This window comes from Haemaphysalis longicornis, unplaced genomic scaffold, assembly GCF_048455015.1.
Source record: "Haemaphysalis longicornis isolate Haplotype H1 unplaced genomic scaffold, Haemaphysalis longicornis Haplotype H1 scaffold_14, whole genome shotgun sequence".
Lineage (NCBI taxonomy): Eukaryota > Metazoa > Arthropoda > Arachnida > Ixodida > Ixodidae > Haemaphysalis > Haemaphysalis longicornis.
In genome coordinates, this window is record NW_027526245.1 from 25194284 (window position 1) to 25216208 (window position 21925).

Genomic DNA, 21925 nt, shown 5'->3' on the forward strand with positions numbered 1-21925 from the left:
AAAACACAGCGAAGAGCGTTCTTGCCTGTCTAAATAGGCATTTCACTTGCACCTTAATTATATGTGTGCGGCAATATGGGTTTATGGTATCGCGGTAATTCATCCAGAATATTTCACGCTTTTCGGAGGATGGCCCGATGAACCGCTGCAAGGGATATCTGGGTTCGCTCGTGAATGCTTGTGACGCTGAATATCAGGAGTTCAATGGCCATAAATGATAGCTGATGTGCACAACTATTACTTTTCGCGGGATTTCTTAGCAATTATGCGAAAGTGAAAATGCCTGTCTGCCAAGTTATCGGCTGGTGTTAAAGATCCACAGGTCGTCCAAATAATTCCGAAGCCCTCCACTACGGCGCACCTCATAGTCCAGGCTCGTCGTAGTGGAGGGCATCATATGTGTTGCGTTTTCGTTCGGTCTCTAGTCATTGTGAATCTCGTTGTCCGTTTGGCAACTAAGGATGCCTTATTTCGTAACATAAGCCGTTATTTTGAAATAGGCAGTCACAGGGAGCATATAACAAGGTGGACTAACTTTCGGAGCAACCGGTGACAACCCATAGTGCAATGACAGGTCCACTCTCATAACAACGGCAACACACAGGTACACAGTCCTTGTCAAAGTGGTTCTTTTTCTTTGTTGAGTTTGGAGGAGTGTTAGTACTACTTTTCTAAAGTATCAACGTTAGATTGAGAGTTGCAGAGCATTCGGGAAAAATTTGGTTTCGTTGCAAAGCGTTTTCCATCACCAGGCAGAATTTTACCATTGAGGGATGGCGGTAGGCAGCTTGGATGTCGACGGCACGTGTCTGCGAGAATCGGGCGAATGGTGCGCACACAAAGGCTGGAGCGCACACAAAGAATGGAGCGCACACAAAGGTCAATAATGGGAAACGGCCCGCATCATGCAGGCCAGGCATGGCTCTGGTGCGCATGGCGTTCTTCCACTCTCGCACGTAAAGAACATTTCGTCTTCGGTGCTGCCTTTGTTCCTTCTAAAATCCTGATCGCTCTAACGTAGTTCGCCCGCTCCGGCTGTTATTGACGTCACGCATGCCATGTTAAATTCAAATCCAATCGCGAGACGGCTTGGGCTTCGTGACACCCACACACGGCTGCGTTTTCCGCCCAGCTGTTCATATCGAGTTGAAACGAGGTTCAAGGCGGCGGGCTCCTGTTCGAGCGCAGGGTCGTCGATTCACACGGCGGCCTCGGACGAGAGCAGCGTCTCCGCTGAAGAGCAGCGCTATGCGCAGGGGATCCAGCTGGAAGCCCGTATGTAAAGGCCGCCTTCATTGTTCTTTTTCACCGGCAGAGCGACGCATCGACACGAAGTAATCGTTCACGCACGCCTTGGCATTGGTCGCCATCAATGCATGCCTTCATGCACGTTTCTGGGGCGCTTAGTCCTGTTTCTCGCTTAATGGTACGCAGAAGGATAGAGGGCAGACGAATGAATGCCACTCTGACCTTTGCCTCAAAGCATTCTTCTAGCAAACTCTTCGGAGTCGCAGATTGGTTTAAGCCACCAGGGTTCGGTTGGAAACGTCCGATAAGTATATATGGGCGCCTATTTTACGCATTCGAGTTACCAGGCTGCCACCTCGTGGGACGTAATATTTTCAGTCAGAGGAAGCTTTGAAGACACAACAGAAATACTGTGTCGCCAACCGTGCGCTTCTCCCCCCAGACACAAAAAAAAGGAAGAAAAGAAAAGTCATTGTAGTTTTCTTATTGAATGCGCATGTTTTGTTTACGTCTAAATACTCTTTTTGAGCATATGAGCGGAGGCAGTTAGAAGGCTGGAGGGAGCCAATACGGGGAAGTCCGACTTGTTTGAACGTTATTAAAGTTTGGTTCAATTATTGTATAGTGAAACATCTCGCGGCTTCCTTCCTTGCTTATTGTGTGTTCGATTACACCTGGTTGAGTCGCCCGCGTTGTAAAAAATAATTACTGTTAGAAGGTTTTCTTTGCGTTGGTGCATTTTTCTAAGGCCAGGCATTTATTTGACACTGTCAATTCTTCTTACCCACCAAGCAAGGTTCGCGTATCACCTGAGTTTTCGATATGTGCTCTTGGCAACACTGAAAACCACCGTGAGAGCGCCCGCTATGTGTGCCCATGCACCCCATCTGGCCGAAAAACAAGAGGCCCCCGCGTTCAGCTTCTGCATCGTCACCACCCGTGCCTCGGCCGAGGCGGCAACAGATATGAATAACCGCAGTGACATTGTGTGGTGATGCTGCACTTTCCCTTGAGAATTACGCCCCTTCACCGAAGCACGGAGCCGAAGTTGGGAGAAAAAGCTGTACGACGCACGAAACGTCTACGCAAATGATTATCGACACGAGTGTGTCCGCGACTTGCCCACGGCACATTCTCCGCTCCTTTTATCTCAGGTAACGGCCGTATAATGCGTTGTTTAGAACTAAAGCCGTATAATGCTCCCGGAGAAATTGTGTGTTCATCCGCGTGCCGATTGAGATACGACGTCAGTGTACCAGTGAGTGCATGAATGAGAGACCGTAGTCATGCCACGCTCCCAGTACCCAACGGTGATATCGCAAGCTTCATTCGAACAAATTAGTTCAGTGAGGATCCCATAGAATTTTTCAATAATGCCTAGAGGGTGTACTCTCCCGGCAATCGTACGCGGCCATGGGAATTGTGGGTACCGGGAGAATCGGGTTGGCAGCAAGTTGCTAGTGCGAGGGGCTACCGAGTACACTTTCCGGCTCTGAAGTTTTATTTTTGTACTGCTTTGGTCATGCCGTTTCGTTTTCGGCATGCCACTTTCTGACATTCAGTGGCTATCACATATATATGCCTAAATAACAACGGGATTAGCCATTAGCGCATGGCTCTCGTTAACAGGGAAGGAAGGAATAAAGGTAAAGGAAAGGCAGAAGTGCCTACCAGGCTGTGGCCTAGTTCGCAGTTTCTCAACCTTAAAAGGGTGACCACCTACTGCAACGGCCACAAGCGATGCGGAAAACGTAACTTGACCGGTGCAACAAACACATATTGTGAACGACAGCGTCAAGCGAAAACAAAAGAATATACTGCTGCCGATATCCTGTCACCGTCGCTCGTCTCTACAGTTCACTGTAGTGTGGCTGCCGCCCGCTTGTGGGCTGCTTTTCTCTCTCTCTCTCTGACCCGCAAAAAACGAGCGAGGCTCCCGGCGGCCTGTCTATGCAGCTTGCCGCTTTCGCCCACACTATGCCTTCGCTGTACCCATTCAGTTACGATTTTTGCGTCGCTCATCGCCGTCGGCAAGCCGGTATTTTTTTTTACATTTAAAGCAATATTGCGATTTCATAATGCTTTGCCCGCGTGCTTGAAGACTTACTTGGGGTAATAGGCTTCGCTTAGAGCTTTATCTACTTGGGCGCAACAAATAAATTTAACGTGGCTTAATCACCTTTGCAACTCTAGCTGTTACATTAGCTTCGCCGGCCATAAGCGAAGCATATGATAATAACGCAGTTTTGAGAGGAAGCACGAATTTAATTCAAGGCAATCTAAATAATTTGTTTTCATCCCCAAAAATATTTCTCAAACTAAGCACTCCAACAGCAGTTTTAGGCGAATTAAAAATTATCAATCACGGCTCCTTTGCGGCATTGTAAACAAAAACTTCATTTGCGTAACCATGCCAGGCCGAACTTCTGGCCGGACTACCGGCTATGGCGGCGCCCATAGAGACATGGAGAGCTTTCTCAGAATCACGCAGGTAATAGCGCCAGATTGCTCTTAGGTAAGGTAGCCAGAAGCTCAATTGTGGATCCCGCTCTGCAAACTAGACTTAGAAAATAGTGTCGTTTTTATTGTGCCCTTGACGGTCACAAGCACTGCCGGCACGAATGCGATCACTTTTAAAAGAACCAGGTGCGCATACGAGTTGTCCAAGTACACAGGATCAGAAGGTTTACCGTGTTATTAGTCTCGGACGGCTGTGTATTGATGTTTTCATCAAAACAGTTACAAAGACAACAATCCGCTAGGCGGGGGGCGGTTGTGGTCAGACGCTGTATGCCTCGCACGTCGTATCTGTGTAAAAAACAAAAAAGAGTGTCATATGCTTTGTTCTGTTATTAGATCAGTCATGACGGTCACTTAACGGCTTTGCTTTCTGTTGGCGCGTGCTTTCACACGACGAAAGAGTTTGACTTTTTTTGCAATAGTATGCCCGTTGGCATAAATACTACGTCACAGGTATAGATTAATCCCCGTTTCGCGAAGCAACGCAAGGAGGGAGCGATGACGGGGTCCCCAAATCCACCAATGAAGGTGAGGTGGTCTGCCAGGGTGGAGGCCTGTGCCTCCGAGGTGTCTTGTTCTCGCCGCTTCCAATGAAGGGCAAGTCCACAGCAAATGTTCAGTTTCCGCATCTTCGGCAGGAGCCGGGCAAAAGGGGCAGTTCTGTGCGAACGGGGCATGGTAACGTGGTGGCCACTCCCGGGTAACAGCGGGAGAGAGGGCTACACCAACACGAAGTCTTCGCAGCGAGACCTCCTCCCTGTGTGCGAGTTTGCTAGGGAGGTTCGTTCCACACGGTGGAATTAGAGCTCGTGGGGCACGACGGAGATCGTCTTTCTTTTGGAGAAACTGTTTGGGGGGTGTCTAGTGGCAGTAAATGCAATGGTCGTTTAATAAATGCAGTGTGGCAGGCACCATCCGCCGCAATGTGAGCGGGGAGAGTATTTCGCCGGACCCACGAGAGCTTAAAGGTCACGAGTACGTGTCCAGTATGTCATGAACGTCTCTCAAGAGAATTGAGTTGTTATTTACTCGACGTAAATCACGTATGGCCGCCTTGGGGTCTGTATAAATTGGTAAAGTAGTACCTCCAGGGGCTTGATGAAGAGCAGCAGTTAGTGCTGCCAAGCCGTCCCAGATGACCGTAAACTCAGCCAGCATAGACGGCAGGGTGCGGCGTGTTTCGTAGAAGCACGTTGGACAGGACTCTGGTTGTGAAGGACATTACAGTGTTGTGGTCACCACGTCGCCCTTGGAATCAGCGTCCACAAATGCCTGCACCACTTGTGGTTGAGAATCAGCCGCCAGTTCTTGTGCGACCGTGAAAAGCGTGTCAGAATGTCTGTTGGGTCGATTGTGCAGTCGCGTTAGTGGCCTGTTGTCGGTCACCTGGTGGTGTAGCCAAGGTGGCCTCGTAACGGCGCAGGTTAGAAATGTGGGTAGCGAACGACCCATGTAGTTTCCTAACGCCGCTGTCTCAGCAACAAAGGTGAGTTTATGCATGCGGGCGGACCGACGCTGATGGACAAGCTCCTCCAAGGTGTTAACTTGAGCTTCAGCCTGAAGAGCAGGGATCGGTGTTATCCTAGGGAGGCAGGTAATTGTACGCATTGCGGCTCTGTTAATTGCCTCAAGTCGAACCCACACCGCCTGGTTCAGGTGTTGGAATTGGGCCTGGTAAACAAGCCGACGCTAGAGTACAGACCGCACCAATAGACGGGCCATTTTAGATCAGGAGCCACCAGACTTCTGTGAGATGCGTCTGATGAGGTGAAGCATCTGTCTCGCTTTTTGGCGAGCGGAACGTAACCACATAGACGCTGACCCAGACGCATAAATTTCTAATCCCAGCACGCGAAGTGAAATGGCAGTGCTTACAGGTCAGCCGCAGAATTGTAATCAGATTGGAGAAACCTCCAGTCGGCGACGGCCCCAAGCACTGGCTTCAGGCAGAATAGCTGTCTTTTTGGCAGAAAGTGTTAAGCCAGCACATTCACACCATTTCTGCGTGTCACACAAGGCTTGTCGAAGGCACGTGGTTTGCCGAGTCACGTCTGAGTGTGCAGTCCACACTGTGATGTCGTCCGCGTACATCAGAAAGTGCATGTCAGGTATAGAGCCGAGATGCCAGGCAATCGGCAACATAATACAGTAGAACCCTGCTGTTACGTTCCCGGGTGCTGCGTTTTCCTGCCTGTTACGTTGTTTTTGGCCGGTCCCGGCATACCTCCCATTGAATCCAATGTATTGAGAACCCCGCCGTTACGTCGCAAGTGTAGGACCGTTCCCGCGTGTTACGTTGCGAATTGGCGGTCGGAGCTGGCCACGGAGAGCGGCCATGTTGGCTTTTTCCGCTGCTTTGCCTGGCTTGGCTATAGGCTTAGCCGCAAATGTCGCCGGGGACTTGTTTTCGGTTGTCGCCTGCCTGTTGTCTTGGCGTAGACTCATTGTCATCGTCATTGTTGTCATCGTCAATCGCGATCGCCATCGCCAACCAGTGCAACTCGTGTGCTTTTTGCGAACTTCTCGCATGTGTTTTTCTTTGTGTACCTGTCGCGCCGGCCGTGGAAGCGTGCGTCTGCCAAGTGCTTCCTTTTACTCGTTTAACACAGGGTGGCGTCAAGAAAGCGGAAAGCGCTTTCGCTTCAAGAGAAGTTGGACATTATACGCGTCGTGAAAGAAAACCCTACGCGGAAAAGGGTAGACATAGCGAAGGAGCTAGGACTGACGCCCTCCACATTGAATTCCATTGTAGCAAAGAGAGGCGAAACTGAAGACAACGCCCGCGTCTTCGACGTAAAGTGCAAGCAAACCCGGATTTCAGAGTACACTCATCTTGATGAGGCCGTATTCACTTGGTTTCAGCAAGCCAGGGCAGGAGGAGTAATCTTCGACGGCACCATCCTGCGGGAAAAGGCTTTGGAGATCGCCGACAAGCTCGGCATCGATGGTTTTACTGCATCTAACGGCTGGATCAACCGTTTCAAAAACAGGCATGGCATAACTTACCGTACTGTGAACGGCGAGGCTGCAAGCGTCGACATAGCAACCGTCGACGCCTGGAAAAATCACCTGGCGTCTCTGATTGAAGGTTATGAACGAAGAGACGTGCTCAACGCCGATGAAGCGGGGCTTTTTTTTCAGGGTACAGCCGGCCAAAACACTGAGCCTTAAGGGCGAGGCTTGCCACGGCGGAAAGTGCACTAAAGAAAGACTGACAGTTTTGCTATGCTGCAACTCGGATGGTTCCGAGATGATGAAACCGTGGGTCATTGGAAAGTTAAAAAACCCGCGCTGTTTGAAGAACATCCACCACCTGCCCTGCCATTATAGAAATAATAGCAAGGCATGGATGACATGCTCGCTTTTTGAAGAGTTATTGAGCTACACGGACTCAAAGATGGGCTGTCGAAACAGGAAAGTCATTCTCTTCCCCGATAACTGCTCGGCGCATCCCAAGGAGACAACGTCGCTGCGCAACGTCAAGGTTGTGTTTCTTCCGGCGAATACCAGAAGTCACCTTCAGCCCTTGGACGCCGGAATAATTAAGAACATTAAACACTTCTACCGGAAGTGTATTGTGAAGCGATCTTTGGCGAGCGTGGAGAGTGGGGAGCAGCCGACTGGTGTCACGATTTTGGATGCTATGCATTATTTAGCATCGGCATGGAGTGCTGTTACCGCCGTCACGGTTAAAAACTGTTTCACGAAGTGTTTCGGAGTGTGCGGTGGTGATGCAGCAGAAGCTGGTGAAGTGTGTGGCTTCACGGACTGCGACGAAACTGAACTCCGCCATGGAGACGGTTGGCGCTAACGGAATCGCGTACAGTGATTACGCTAGTGTGGATGTTACCGCCGCAGTGTTATCCATCGACGACATCGTGGCAGAGTATGCCGGTGCGTGCTCCAGTGACGACGAAGTGGAGGAGGAGCAGCCGCCAGAGCCGGAGCAAACCTCGTCATCGGCTGTAGCGGCACTGGATTTATTAAGAAGGTACGCGCGGAGTGACGATGCCGAGACCCACATGGCGCTGCAGGAGCTTCAGAAGCGCCTTGTGCTGCTCGGACGTGACAAAACGCGCCAAGCGACGCTGCACGATTTTTTCGAGCGCAGGTAATGAAATAAAATTCTGCACACGCTTATTTCTTTCATTTTCCCATTTCTCGGCTCTTGCGTTTCCTGGTTGTTACGTTTGTTTTCCGCATTCCCGTGAAAAACGTATCAGTGGGGTTCTACTGTAATATTAAAAAGGAAGGGAGATTACCGATCCCTGAGGCACTCTGCGGACAGGTGTAAAGCGACCGTAACTTGTCTCACCAAAGCGAACAGAAAACGATCTTTTTGTGAGGAAGTTCCGGAGGAAAGAGGAAACGTTGTCCGGGAGCAGAGGGCTTTGGAGAATTTCCAAAATGGCTCCGTGGCTAACGTTGTCCGGTTGTCCTTTGTTTGTAACGTTGTTCGTTGTCTCCGTGGCTAACGTTGTCCGGACCGGTCCGGTATGCCTTTTGTATGTCAATGGAAAGCACTGTGCACACTTTGTGTGACCGGCCACCTAGTAACACCATTGACAAGAAGTGGCCAAGCCCATCCTCGGTACCAAGACCCGATCTGCGCCGGGTGATACCACCGGGAAGTGTCCATCCACCATTGAAGCCGGGTTGCAGCATGCGCTCCAACAGTTTGCACAGGGTGCACGTCAAGGCTATTGGACGCAAATTAGGGAGCTGATCGGGTGGCTTTCCAGGCTTCGGTATCGCGACTATATCAGCGAGGAACCAAGATTCTGGTATGTGACCAGAGAGCCACATCTCGTTAATGGAGTCAAGGAGAATGCTGAGGGCTGGATCGTCGAGGTTCTTTAAACCTCCTACGTAAGGCCATCTGGCACTGGAGCAGTCCGATGTTTGGCATGATCAATCGCTGCAAGGAACTCGGCCATGGTGAAAGGCGATTGCAACCCACGCACGGCGTCATCAGGAGGGGAGGTACCGACGTGACTCAGCAGGGGAAACGGACACGGGCTGCTGGCCGGAAGAATGTCGAGGGAGGGAAGAGGGCGCTGGCAACATCGGCGGCAAATTGAGCAGGATCCCTGTCCGATGCCGGACATGCACTGGCCACCGCACCTGGAGTCGGGCCTCCACTTTGCATCGCACGAAAGGTGCGCCACATGGATGAAGTAGTCGCCGATGGGCCGAGTGATTCACACCAGCTCAGCCATCGCTGCCTTGAAAGACGCTTCTCATGACGGCTGGCACCCGCAGTCACACGTTGCAAGCGTATTCGAGCCTCCACAGACGAGGGATCTCGGGAGGTAGCCACTTCAGCTTGTTTGCGCTCGGCCCACACCTGTAAGCGTCGAAGGTCAGGCTTCGGCCTGGATTCCTGTACCCATGTGTCCTCACAGGCGCTTCGCAGGGCTTCCTTAACGAGAGTGATGTGGTCCGGACTTCGCGCCTTGAGCATTGTGTTGATGTCGCAGTTTGTTATCCCAGTTTGTTACCGCACAGCGCCGTCGTAAGCGATGCGTCGACGCCTTCATGCGGTTTACCGCTAGACGAGGCATTCCATCGAAAATATACTCGGATAACGCCTCGGCCTTCCAGTACTGCGCATGCTTCCAGCGCTGCGCAAGACCCCATTCTTGGTCTTTGCAGCGGCCCCAACATTTCCTGGAAATTTAACGTCGGACGAGCTCCGTGGTGGGGTGGTTGGTGGGTACGAAAGAGTTGTGCAGACTTTACGACTGCGTCCAGCTTAATGTCCGCTGCCTCAACGTTCTGGACGTTCCAACGAGCAGTTTAGCTGCGATGCTCTACATTTTGCTCGAGGTCCTGCCGGGAGACATCGTTGTTGTACTTCATCATCACGTCCGCCTCCAGGAGAAAGCACCGTGCACGGCATAATCTTCTGGCGAAGAAAATGTTACGGTTTGCCGGCAACTAGAGCAACTCTTGAGGTACACGCAGATCGAGCACGAGGCGACAGAGCAATGCATTCCAGTAGGGATTTTACCGCATCGAGTGACCCCGTCCAACGTAACGGCCAGTCAACGTCGGATCTGCACGCCTCTCAAGCATCGATGCCTGAACGTAACGAATGCTTCTTTCGCAAATCGGCAAAGCACAACACTCAGGCATACAAGGCTTCCTTGAGCATCGAAGGCAAAAAGAAGTGGCTTGCAAATCAGAGGCAATGCTATAGATGCACGGTGGTGGGCCATCGATGAAACAAGTGCCGGTAAAATGTATCATGCAGTATATGCAAGAGAAGGCACGCAACCGTCATGTGCTACCCTGGCTACAAGGCTAGACAAATTGACGTCCAAAGCGAAACCCCCTCCAATTTCGTGGTGAAGATGCCGGCCACCAATTTGGCATCTCCTGCCCGCGCTAGCTGCCAGCAGGACGAAGAAGTCCACCTCCAGACATTAAGGTCATGTGCCATCGGTCCCAATGATGCAAGATACGCACGAGGCATTTTAGACGGTGGCAGCCAGCGAAGTTATATTGAAGAAGACCTCGTTGCAAAATAGAGACTAAAAGTCGCGGGAGAGACGAGCCTAGCTGTAAATTCATTTGCGTCGGCTGTTCCGCCACAAGTACGACGATTTCGAGTAGTTGAACTGGGACTACGTAGCCATTCTGGCGACGCAGAGCATGGTCTCCAGGCAATTTCTGTACCAACGATTTTCCCGACTGTCCCAAATAGAGAAATGAACAGTGATGTCGTCAAGCATCTACGAAATTTGGGCTACAGAATTGACGATGAACGATCCGTTCCTCAAGAATGTGAGAACCGAGGAATCGATCTACTGATAGGATCCGACCAGCTGTGGACGATAGTGAAAGGAGACGTCATTCAAAGCTAGCAAGTCCTAGTTTTCTAGTTTTCTGGTTCCCTTTCGTCACACTACACATTTTAAAGTGAAGCTTTAGTGTTCTCTCTGGTGGCGTCTTCAACGTGAAACTGGCCTGAAGGAAAGCAAACTTTCTCTGACGGTAATGATGAATGTGAATTGAAAGAAAAAAAAAACGCTTCAAACCTGGGTCCCCCGCGTTTTAAGGCCGGCGCCTATCGCACTGCGCTATTGCGACATGGTCAAAGCGGTCTGGAAAACTCGAACTCAACCGAAGAATCCGTTACGAGAAAGCTTCGTGTTGAACCATCGTAATGATTACACGGAGGGGCGCAGGAGTTTATTGCAATGAACAAAATATAAATAGGGATCGTAGCAAAATACACAGAAAAACCAGTAACTAAAAAACCTTCGTGTACTCTTGCACCCCTCCATGTAATTATTACGATGGTTCAACACGAAGCTTTCTCGTGACGGAAGCGGGAACATTCCTCACTCACTCCCCTGACCACCAATGTGTGTCCATCCGCGAAGCGACAAGATACCGCTTTTCAGCCTCTGCGAGAGCCACCTGCGGGTGGCTGACACAACAGTCATTGCTCCTGACAGAGAGAAGGAACGCCTTTACCATCTCCCGGGTCTGCACATCTCTGTTCCAGTACAGACTTGTGGCATCCGTAAACTTCGAATAACAGTGACACGTGCGCCAAAGCTGTCATATATACCGTATTTTTGTGATTCTAAGCACCCCCGATTCTAAGCACCCTCCCCTACTTTTGCGAAAAAAAAAACTGGAAAAAAAGTTTTCATGCGAATCTAAGCACCCCCTTTTCTAAGCAAGTATCGCCAGGTGAACTTAAAGGGGCCCTAAGGGGGGGGGGGGGAAGGAGGGTGAATGTTATAAAGCTTGGAGCTTTCCCCCTTTCCTCGCACCTCAAAGCGCTGTGGATGCTACGAGCTGATTAGTTCGAGCAAAACTACCTCGATGCACTTGTGTGGGCGCTTGCGCTCCGAGGTATGTGGAGCTATTGCCTGGGCTCGGTGGTTTGTTGGGATTTTAGGTTCGGAGTACCTTAGGACCACATAATGTACTCCCGCGTCCGTGCGCATAGCATTTACAATCGCAAAAAATCACAAAGGTGCCGGCAGGTCTGGAGCCCGTGTCTGGTAGACATGATAGAGAAAGTGTGAGCCGCCTTACCCATTGGGCTACGACCTCTTCTTCTTTTATTACCATTCTTCAACACACACGTACAACACAAAAGTAGCCGCACGCTGCATGGGGTACAACACACACTGACATAAACATAGCAGCCTTGCCTTCGCGTAGGCTTTGTCATTTAATCATCACTTTAGAGTAATTAACGGCTCTAGAAAATCCAACCGACCTGGCACTGGTTGCTGGACTCTCAAGCTCCTCAACGAACTGCGTGACACTCTCCCGCAGAAACTGCCGGGACAGTCGGGCATCCACGTCGCCATGGAGCCACGCTATGCGCGCTCGCCATATGCTATGAAGGCCCCGTAGCATTATTAAATCGTACGGGACTCCTTCGTTATTTTCTGTTGGTAAATGCCGTATATCATGAGGGTTAAGTGGGATGTCTTTGTGTAAAGTTCGTTGCATAACACCCCAAAAGTGGACCGCCATCCAACAGTGCATAAAAACGTGGTCTAGGTTATCCGGTTGTTTACAAATTGTGCAGTCACTACCCCTCGGTGAATCATGTCTTTTTCTTTTTAACCTTTTCTTTTAACCATATTTGCACAGTAAGTGTCTCCGAATGAAGTTTGTAAAAAAGGACTTCATCCCCGGTTTTACAGCCATACTGTTAACTCTAGTCAGTACACCCTGCACTGGGCCTTCATTGTACAGCTGTCTATATCGTGGTACCGGGAACAGACTGTCGCAAAAATCTTTATATAATTTTCTGTGTCACAGTATACTCAAATAGTCCATCGAAAGGCGACTTGACAGAAACCTGAGTGACATGAGAACTTCTGTAAAATATCTTGAAATCCGTCCCTGCATTTGCAAACTGGATACGACAAATTCAGGCATCGCTTGAGACAGCCGCACCCGGCAAACTGTTCGTAAAATAGGATCGCTTGTATCGCGGAGAAAAACGAACCTATTCACCAGCTGGCGGACAAATAGGTGCGCCAACCCGAGACCGCCCCCCTTGACGCGTCGAAGAAGGCTATCTCTACTGCACCTTTCCCAAGTTGATGACCAGACAAACACAGCAAATGCACGATGCATTTTCTGTATATTAAAACACGAGCAGTAGAACACTTGCATACGGTACCACATTTTGGCAATAAAAATAAATTACAAACGGTCGCCTTATCAAACATTGAAAGAAAAACCCCTTTCCACTTTTCTACCCTGTCGCGTATATCCTGCGTTCGGGCACGCCAATGCGGTTCGCTGTCCTGATAGCACTCCAGTGGCGGCCCTAGATACTTAACGGTACGGGTTTCTCAGCCCACGTTGGCGAAAAATTCCGGGGCCAAAGACCGGTCCCATGCCTGAAATCCAAACATTCCCCCCAGTTTACCCCACTACCTGTGATTGACCCAAAACGTTTAACAATGTCCACCGCTTCTGTAACACTTTCCTTGGTCGTACAGAAAACAGCAAGGTCGTCTGCGTAGGCCAGAAGCTTTACCTCTGCCTCGCATATCAGAAACCCGTGAATGTGTTCCCTTTGAAGTATATTCAAGCAGAATGTCTTGATATACAGACAGAAAAGAAGTGGGCTCAAACGGCAGCCCTGCCGCACCGACCGTTCCACGCTAACGGGGGCCTCCAGCGTGTCGTTTACAATTAATCTAGTGGTGCACTTCCGGTACGCCAGAGCCACCCCCTCCTTGATGACTGTTCCAACGTTCACATGATCATCAGCAGCAATAAATCATGGGATACACAATCCCAAGCTTTCTCCAAACCAAGCATGAGAACAGCCACGGGAGCTCGGGCAGCGTCGCAACACTCCAGCGCACATCTCACCTTGTGTGTGTTTGAAAAAATAGTGCGCCCGTTTATTCCACACGTCTGGTGTGGCCCTGCAATCTGCTTAATGATTGTTTGAATTCTTTGTGCCAGCACCTTCATAATAATTTTGTAATCGACATTTGTCAAGGATATAGGGCGATATGCTTTAATGTGTTTTCCCGTGTCCTCTGTTTTAGGAAAGAGTATCGTGTGCGCGTCTCCGCAAGGGGGTAGCAATGCCTTCAGATCGAAGGCCTCACTAAATAGTGCTGTCAAGAGTAGCGATAAATCGTTCTTGAATACCTTGTAAAAGGCTGCACATAACCTGTCTTGACCCGGTGACTGACCGTGGTTCAAACTATCGATCGCACATACAACTTCAGCAACTGCAATAGGCTGGCTTAAACTGTCTTTGTACTCTTCATGGATCCTTAGAAAAGCACTCATACACTCGGTTTTAAAGGCCTCTAACTCAAAGGAGCCATGAAGAGAAAACACAAGTTTGGTTCATTCAAAAGATTGTCTCGTTAGAATCATACTGACACCACGTTTAGCCTAAACTTCGCTCCAATAAGCTACATAATTAGGAAAAACGGGAATGGTCATGCGACCCACCAGCTCATTTCCCGCAACAGAACCTGTGATGTCACATGAGCTAAGCTCTGCGATTGGCGGAGGCTGGCAGAAGCAGACGCAAATTAGGTAGAGCTTACAAACTAGACGAACGAGCGATTTGCGCTTAAATTTAGGGCACATTCTTTACAAAGCAATAAGAATGATGGGACAAACAGTGGAAGGTACGAAAGCACATGTAAACATAGAAGTACTGATGCGTTCTGCTGTTCGTACTGCGCACAGCATGCTTGGTTTAGCTGCACAGCACTACGGGGCTTGGGGTTGTCTCAGACGACACTGGCCGATTGACGCAAGCAACGGTGTCTTACGTGACCCCATTTGTCGAGCGAGCACTGTTTCAGGGAACGAATATTTTCTCCCAGAACAAAAACAAGCCAGGTTTAAATGCGGGCAAAAACAAACCAAACGCTTGCCACAGTATGGTGGCGCCATCTAGGTTACGGAACGTAAAGAAACGCGGGAACAAACCAACACCGCTGTACAGGGTGGAGACAACCTTTGAACGGTCCCGTGCCGCCGCAATTGGGCCAGCGGGCTCAACGCGTTATTCTTTTCGTTTCCCACGAGACCTAGCAACGCTAAACAGACAATAGGATTCAAACTTCTTCAGTAAACCGCGTTGCGGCGATAATTTTAGCGCGGTTTTGACACAATGACTTGCTTCGGCGGCGAGCGAACAACCGAAAATGGCGGCGCCAGCGTATACGTGTCTCTACCCTGTACGGCGGATGCGTGAATGAAGGTATTCTAGGCTGCAGAGCGGTCGGTTCCTGTGGTGTCATTTGGGACCACGAAAACGCTCGATTGAGCGGGGAAATCAAAATTTTAACCTAAATTGTTTAATTTCTCAGTGAATAAAGCAGCGTTTGTATCCGGACAAGCGCTGGGGCACTATAAAACACGAAATCTTTCGAATAAAACCAATTTGCATTTTCTCTTCATGGCTCCTTTAACCCTCCGGAAGGCAAACAATTCTTTGTAGTAATGATGAAAAGCCCGTTCAATCTCTTGCTGATCGCCCGTCACCCGTCCTTCCCACTCTATCTCCCTTATATGATTACGTCGAGCGTTCGTGCGTTCTATACCCACAGCACGCTTGGTAGAGGCGTCTCCACCGGCTAATCGGTCCATTCACGGTCTCACGAGGGCTCCCCGATAGCGTTCATCGTCAAGCGCCACAATTTTCCATTCAATTTTTCTGATATCCTCACTAAACACCACAGGCGCATTGCACTCTTCACGGATAAGTTTTTCTAGGTTTGACCTCAGTGTCTTTTTTATAATTTTCTCTTCGTATCGGACGACGGTGCACCTCTCAATGGCCCTCATTTTTACCTCCTGCTTACACAACTCCCACTGTTCACCGATTTTATCCCCTGCTATTTTCCGAATCATACCACTCACTTTTTGTGCGCTTCAGTTTTACGAGAAGAAATAAGGCATAGCGATGCCATAACCATGACATTTCAATTTTATTCCAGGATAAAGAAAAACCAACTTTATAACACTGTACAAAATCAGAACGTATGGAAATAAGTACGAAATGCTCGTGGACACTACATACATTATTATTTTCTTTACGCGCCGGAAAAAGAAACCGATGATAGAAAATATGGTAGGCCCTGCATTTTGACGCACAAAACCGGTCCGCAGGAATGCCGATTCTCGCAACTGCAGCAAGCACACAACTCTGAACCGCAGCTGTGCTGCGTCTTATCGACTAGACATGGGTTTATACAGAACTTCACTTGGGATCATGCCTGCAGTTTCACGGTAGCATTGTTTAGGCAAGGGGTACAATAGATCAGTAGAAAGAGAAAAAACTGGATCAATGCAAAAGAAAGCGACGTCAGTCAGTAAAAACACTTAGCAGCAAAGATGTGGCAGCAGGGCAGCACAGGGCAGCACAACACACTACTGCGACGGAAAGATTGTTGCGCATGCAAGCGCGGGAAGCAAAGGTCACTACAAGCGTTGTAATGCAGTAGAGAAGGCAGTGCGGCAGACAAATAAAGCTGGGCGTTTGCATCCGAGTCGCGCACAATACTTGGCCTATTGTAATACGCTGAGAAGTCCTAGAATATTTGACACCACTTGTCCCGAGCCAACCCTGAGCTGAAACCAAGCGATAACTGTGACATACCATAAAGGTTTACACCATTTTTTTAAAGCAACATGACGTGCGCTTACACAACCCCCCGTGCACGTATTAACAGTACCATAGTTTTGCCTTACCTTGTGGAAATCACAGAAAAATGGTGCAGTGAAACGCCACGCGTGCGGGAGTTGCTGTTTCAACCTTGTACAGCACATCGTTTTCGTGGGTACCGAGGATAGCGCTCTGCGCCAACCATTGGCAGCAGCGCCCCGTAGGACACGCGCACCCGTCGGGCACGGTAATGAACGTGTTCACCAGCGATAGAACACACGCACAGCAAAAATTAAGTACACACCAAATTAATAAGAAAACACGAATGCAAATGCGCAACACCAAAACACTTGTGGGGCGTTTCTAGCAGACGAACTTTACGCGCGCCTTTCCAAATACAACAAGGACTGCATCGCGGAGCAATGACATCTGGCATTCTTAAGAGGCCGCTACAAAAAAGGTTCTGGAGAATAAAAAATGTTTTCATAAAATCTTTGCACACCGTGCCAAAATAAATGTGATTCAGAAATAAATCTCTTTCGTAAACATAAACAATTCTTTCATTGCTGAATAATACCTGTTTTTTTGTTATTAGTGTTTGTTCTCTCCACACCTAGTCCCGCTTCCAACGCCACTCCCATAACGCCCCGTGTTGATGACGCTGGCAATAGGTTCTGAACCGCTTTTCGCCCGAAGCTTCGCTAGCAGTTACATTTACCTTGGAGCAGACGCCGCGGAATTCTTTTTGCCGAGACTAACTGCTGCTTCGCCGCTTGCGTACTTTTTGAGTTGTTAGGGGAGCACAAACCCGATTCAATAAACTTGTTTTTCCTTCAAGCCAGCTGCGCCTCGGAGACTCGGCTAGAGTCTGGTTTGAAAATCTGGTTTGAAAATCACAAGAGATCGCTAATATGATAGACCATTTTCAAAACGAAATATTTGAAAACGTTCACAACTGTGCTGAGCTACTCGTATTGTTGCAGACGCGAGTCTATTTTCTTGCGGCTATTTTCTGGCTACAAAGACATCTCTATTCTAACAGCAAAGTTAACGAATGATCTTGAAAAGGTTAACTGCTGGTGCCAAAATAACCTGTTACAAGTTAACAGGCTAAAAAGCACTTTCATGTTCTTTCATTCCACTCGCAAAGAACTTAAAAACACACCATATATCATTTTTGAGAATCACGTCATCTATTTATCAGAATATACTACGTTTTTTGCAGTTATCCTAGACAAAAATATAAAATTTGACAAACACATAGGATCGGTTACATCTAAAATTGCATTCGGCATTCGTGTCCTCACTAAAGCCCGTTATTGTTTATAATTGTCCTTCTACGATCGTTATATTTCTCGTTCATTCACAGCCACCTTACGTATTGTTTGTCTTCTTGGGGCAACACGTATAATACCCATCTTGCACCACTATGTCGTCTTCAAAATCAAGCTGTTCGTCTGCATACATTTAGTGATTGCTGATCTACTGGAAAACCCATCTTCCACCACCTTGGCATCCTACCCCTCTCTTTCGAACTTGATCTTTAGCTATGTGTACTTATTTCGAGATAATACTGAATTTCTCCCGGCCTTTGCCAGAACATGTTTGCTTAACAAAAACAACACCAGGTTTTCAGTGCAACATAATATATTACTTCCTACTGAACCGTTCTAACTACGGAAAACAAACACTGTTATTTTCTGCTGCCATTATTTCGAATGCCTTACCCTCTTCTCTTAAATCGTACCCCTCCCAGTACTCTTCTTATAGGTCTGTAAAAAAATACATACTTGGTACACTCTCATTATCAAACTCTGATCGCCTGCTTCTGCCCCGCTTAACCTACGGTATAGTTGGTGCCTCGTGCTTACTGCACAAGAAAAAAAATATACATGATGACTTTTTGAACTACCTACTGCGCACATCCGAAGTACTCGAATTTACTACTTTACTACCAAGGAGTAACTGTTTGTATGAATTTGGTTCTGTGTGTTCTATTTTCACTGTTGTGTATACCGCCTCTCCAATTATATTGTTGTTTGCATTATGAAACGGGAGGTCCCCGTGTCGGATTTTTTACAAAAACCCTGTTTTTGTAAAAACGGTACAGAACTACTTAATAAAATAATGTCAATGTCAATGTAAATGTCAACGAAGGTGTTTTAGTGTTAGTTGAGGAAATGAAGATGCTGTTTCGACGAGCTGACCCCGAAATGGCAGAAGACAAGAAGTGGCGCTATCTGATGAGGGGTGTGAAACAAGAGCTCTTCGCGGGACTCATTCGCAACCAACCAAAAAGCATCGCTGAGTTCGTGACCGAGCCTTCCATGATCGATAGGACCCTTGAAATCTGTTCGAGGCAGTACGATCGACCACTCAACGCGCTTTTGGCGAACCCGGTCAACTCCCCTAAATTCGCAATGGAAGGCTTACAGGAAACAATCGGCGTCGTCGTTGGCGAAGAGCTGAGGAAAGGTTTCTCAACAACGCTGCAACCCCAAGTCGCCTCCCTGACGGACGTGTTCCGAGAAGTACAAAACGCACTGTGAACTTGTACCCCGTCGGAAGCACACCGCGAGCCCCAAGATACGGCCTACGCCGAAGCTGTTCATGGTACCCGCCTACCTCCAACCTGTTCGCAAGAGGCCCCGCCGTACCGCCGCCCACTGTCGCCCGCCCGACACCCTGCAGCCTGAAACGAGACGGCGAGGAAGACGGACGGTAGGCGAACCGCTGATAACAGTCCTCTGTGCTACCAGTGCGGAGAGGCCGACCACATCTATCGTCGCTGCCCATACAAGAAACTCCGACTGCGTGGTTTCCCCGTCGACGCTACTCCCCCTATCCCTGGCCAACACCCACGTGAGATTGAGGAATATCTATCTCAAACCAGCCGTGGCCCTCCCCGTTTCAACCGTTCGCTGTCGCCCTATTCATACCAGTCACCGAACCGCCGTAGCAATGCTGACTTTGCCCGTGGAAAGTCCCCCAGCTCACACGGAGGAAACTAAAAGCAGCCACTTCTGCCGGTGAAGTTGCGCATTGTGGGAAAACGAAAACCCACCCACGAGGCAAGGACGTACCGAACACCGTGATTTAGGACATGACCTCAGCCCGACGACCCGATCTAACCCTGACGTGACGCCCGAACGCCACGACAGCCACACGGTGCGACGCGTACCCGGCATGACCGAGCCTTCTCGAGAGAAGACGACGACAACTACGGCGCATAGTCTTCTACCGTCAACACGGACAACCCTAGATACGACGCTCAGATGCACCCGGAACTCGAGCAAGGCGGCGTCCAACGTGCAGTTGTTCATCGACGGATTTGATGTAGTCGCCCTCATAGACACGGGAGCCGACTACTCAGTAATGAGCGGTTTATTGGCGTCTAAACTGATGAAAGTTACGACCAGATGGGATGGCCCGCACATGCGCACATAAGGTGGCTATCTTGTTACGCCACGTGGAACGTGCACATCTCGCGTCCCCATAGACGGCACGACGTACCCAGTTGCGTTCGTAATTTGTACGAACTGCCCTCGCAAGGTAATTCTTCGAATGGACTTTTTGACTGATAATAGTGCAATAACTGACCTGCAGACTAAGTCGATAATTTTTTTCCGATCGCTCCATGACGCCGGAACCGAATCCCGAAAACCGTGCTGCTGTAAGGATCGCCGATGATCATGTCCACGTGCCACTCCACGCAAGCTTGACGATCACCGTATACTGTGAAGATGCTGCTCCTGACGTCGACTACTATCGTAGAAAGTGACTTCTTTCTTCTTCTTGACCATGGTGTCTCTGTCGCAAGAGACATTGCGCGCTTTAAGCAACACCAATCCCACGTTTTGGTCACAAATTTCCCCGAGGAGTACCAGAATTTAAACAAGGGCACTGTAATTGCGTTCCTCGAAGAAACGCAGGGAGCAAGTGACGGGATCGCGATCGCCGACTTTGAATGCGCACCTCAAGATAGCTTTAAGCTTCCGAATCCCTTCGACGTGAATCCGGGACAACAGCAAGAATACCGGGACAAATTATTGGATTTTCGGCGTCGCTACAGTGCATGTTTTCGTAAAACTCAAAATTACGTCAGACACCCATAGCAAAGGACCGAATTATAACTGAAGATGGAACCCGGCCTACCCGACAGTCACAGTGTCGCGTGTCTTCACACGAGCGGGAAGCCATCCGGACACAAGTCCAAGACATGCTCAGCGACCACAATATACAGCCATCGAAAAGTCCCTGGGCTGCTGCGCTCGTACTCGTGAAGAAAAAAGACGGCACATTGAGGTTCAGCGTTGACTACCGGCGATTCAATAAGGTCACCAAAAATGACGTTTACCCCCTGCCACGTATCGGCGACTCCCTCGAGCACCTCTACCATGCCAATTACTTCGCATCGCAGCACCTTCTACGAAAGCTGCTGCGAGCAAGCCGGTATAAGCGGCAATACATTCTGGTAGCTATTGATTTTAAAAAGGCTTACGACACCGTATCACACGCAGTGGCACTCGATGCCCTAGTAGAGGCGTATCCGGGTAGGTGGCTACGCAATTTTGTACGACGCTTCCTGGCTATCCCCACATACGAGATCCGATCGGGATGCCACGAAACCATTTCGTTCATCAATTGCTGCGAGGTGCCCAACGGGCTATCATCTCGTTTAGTGTTTTTAATTTGGCTCTGAGAAGTCGATTCATGGGGTGTCTGCTGTGGAAGGTGTTCCTGTCAGGGCCTATGCCGATGACATCACAATTTGGACTGAGGCAAGTGACCACCCCACAACCGACTCCGAGATGCGTCAATTACAGAAGGCCCTAGACACGTTCAACGCCTTCCTGGATCCCACTGGAATGAAAATATCCCAGGCGAAAACACATTTCCTGGCCATACGGGGCCCACCTGCAGGGCGCTCCCGGATTCATTTACACATTGAAGGCGTTTCGCTCCAGCCTGCTCCACAGGCTTCGGTACGTGTCCTCGGAGTGCCCGTTCACCAGAACGGTTGTGCTACAGAATGGATCAAGCAACTTCATTCGCCGAATCTTATTCAGATTCATTCTCTCAGATTCATTCGCCGGATCTCCAACATCTTTGGCGGGACATCTCAGGACGTAGCCCGGCGCTTAGTCCATGGTGTCCATGGCAGTCCAAAGCCGCATGTGGCGCCACGTTCTATTAACTAACCAAACACTGATCCGCCAAGTGGAAGTCCTTTACCAGGAAGCACTTCGAGCTAGAACTGTGCTGCCATGACACAGGCGAAGCGAAGAGCTCTATCAGTACGCTGGTCTTCCCACTCTCGAAAGCATAATCCAATCCGGGGCAGAGGGGGCCAAAGACCATCGCAATCTTACTCACCAGGGCCGCCGCTTTCTGTGCCATGCCGGTAAGGATTTCTACACATCTGTGCCTGCCATACATAAGCACATTCCCCCTTGGGAGGATGACCTCATTACTGAGCAACGGTCAGCACCCACTCCACGTCCTCAAGGAGTTTAT

At 49.3% G+C, this 21925-nt stretch overlaps 1 protein-coding gene across 1 annotated transcript in view; it reads left to right on the forward strand.

Moving 5' to 3' along the window:
* Nucleotides 1-1140: 1140 nt before the first annotated feature.
* Nucleotides 1141-21925, forward strand: part of LOC144165208 (monocarboxylate transporter 9-like) — a 178564-nt gene continuing 157779 nt past the window's right edge. The window contains exon 1 of the mRNA XM_077695327.1: nt 1141-1275. Within this exon, the coding sequence (XP_077551453.1) occupies nt 1249-1275 (27 nt within the window). The 5' untranslated portion in view covers nt 1141-1248. The remainder of the gene's footprint in view (nt 1276-21925) is intronic.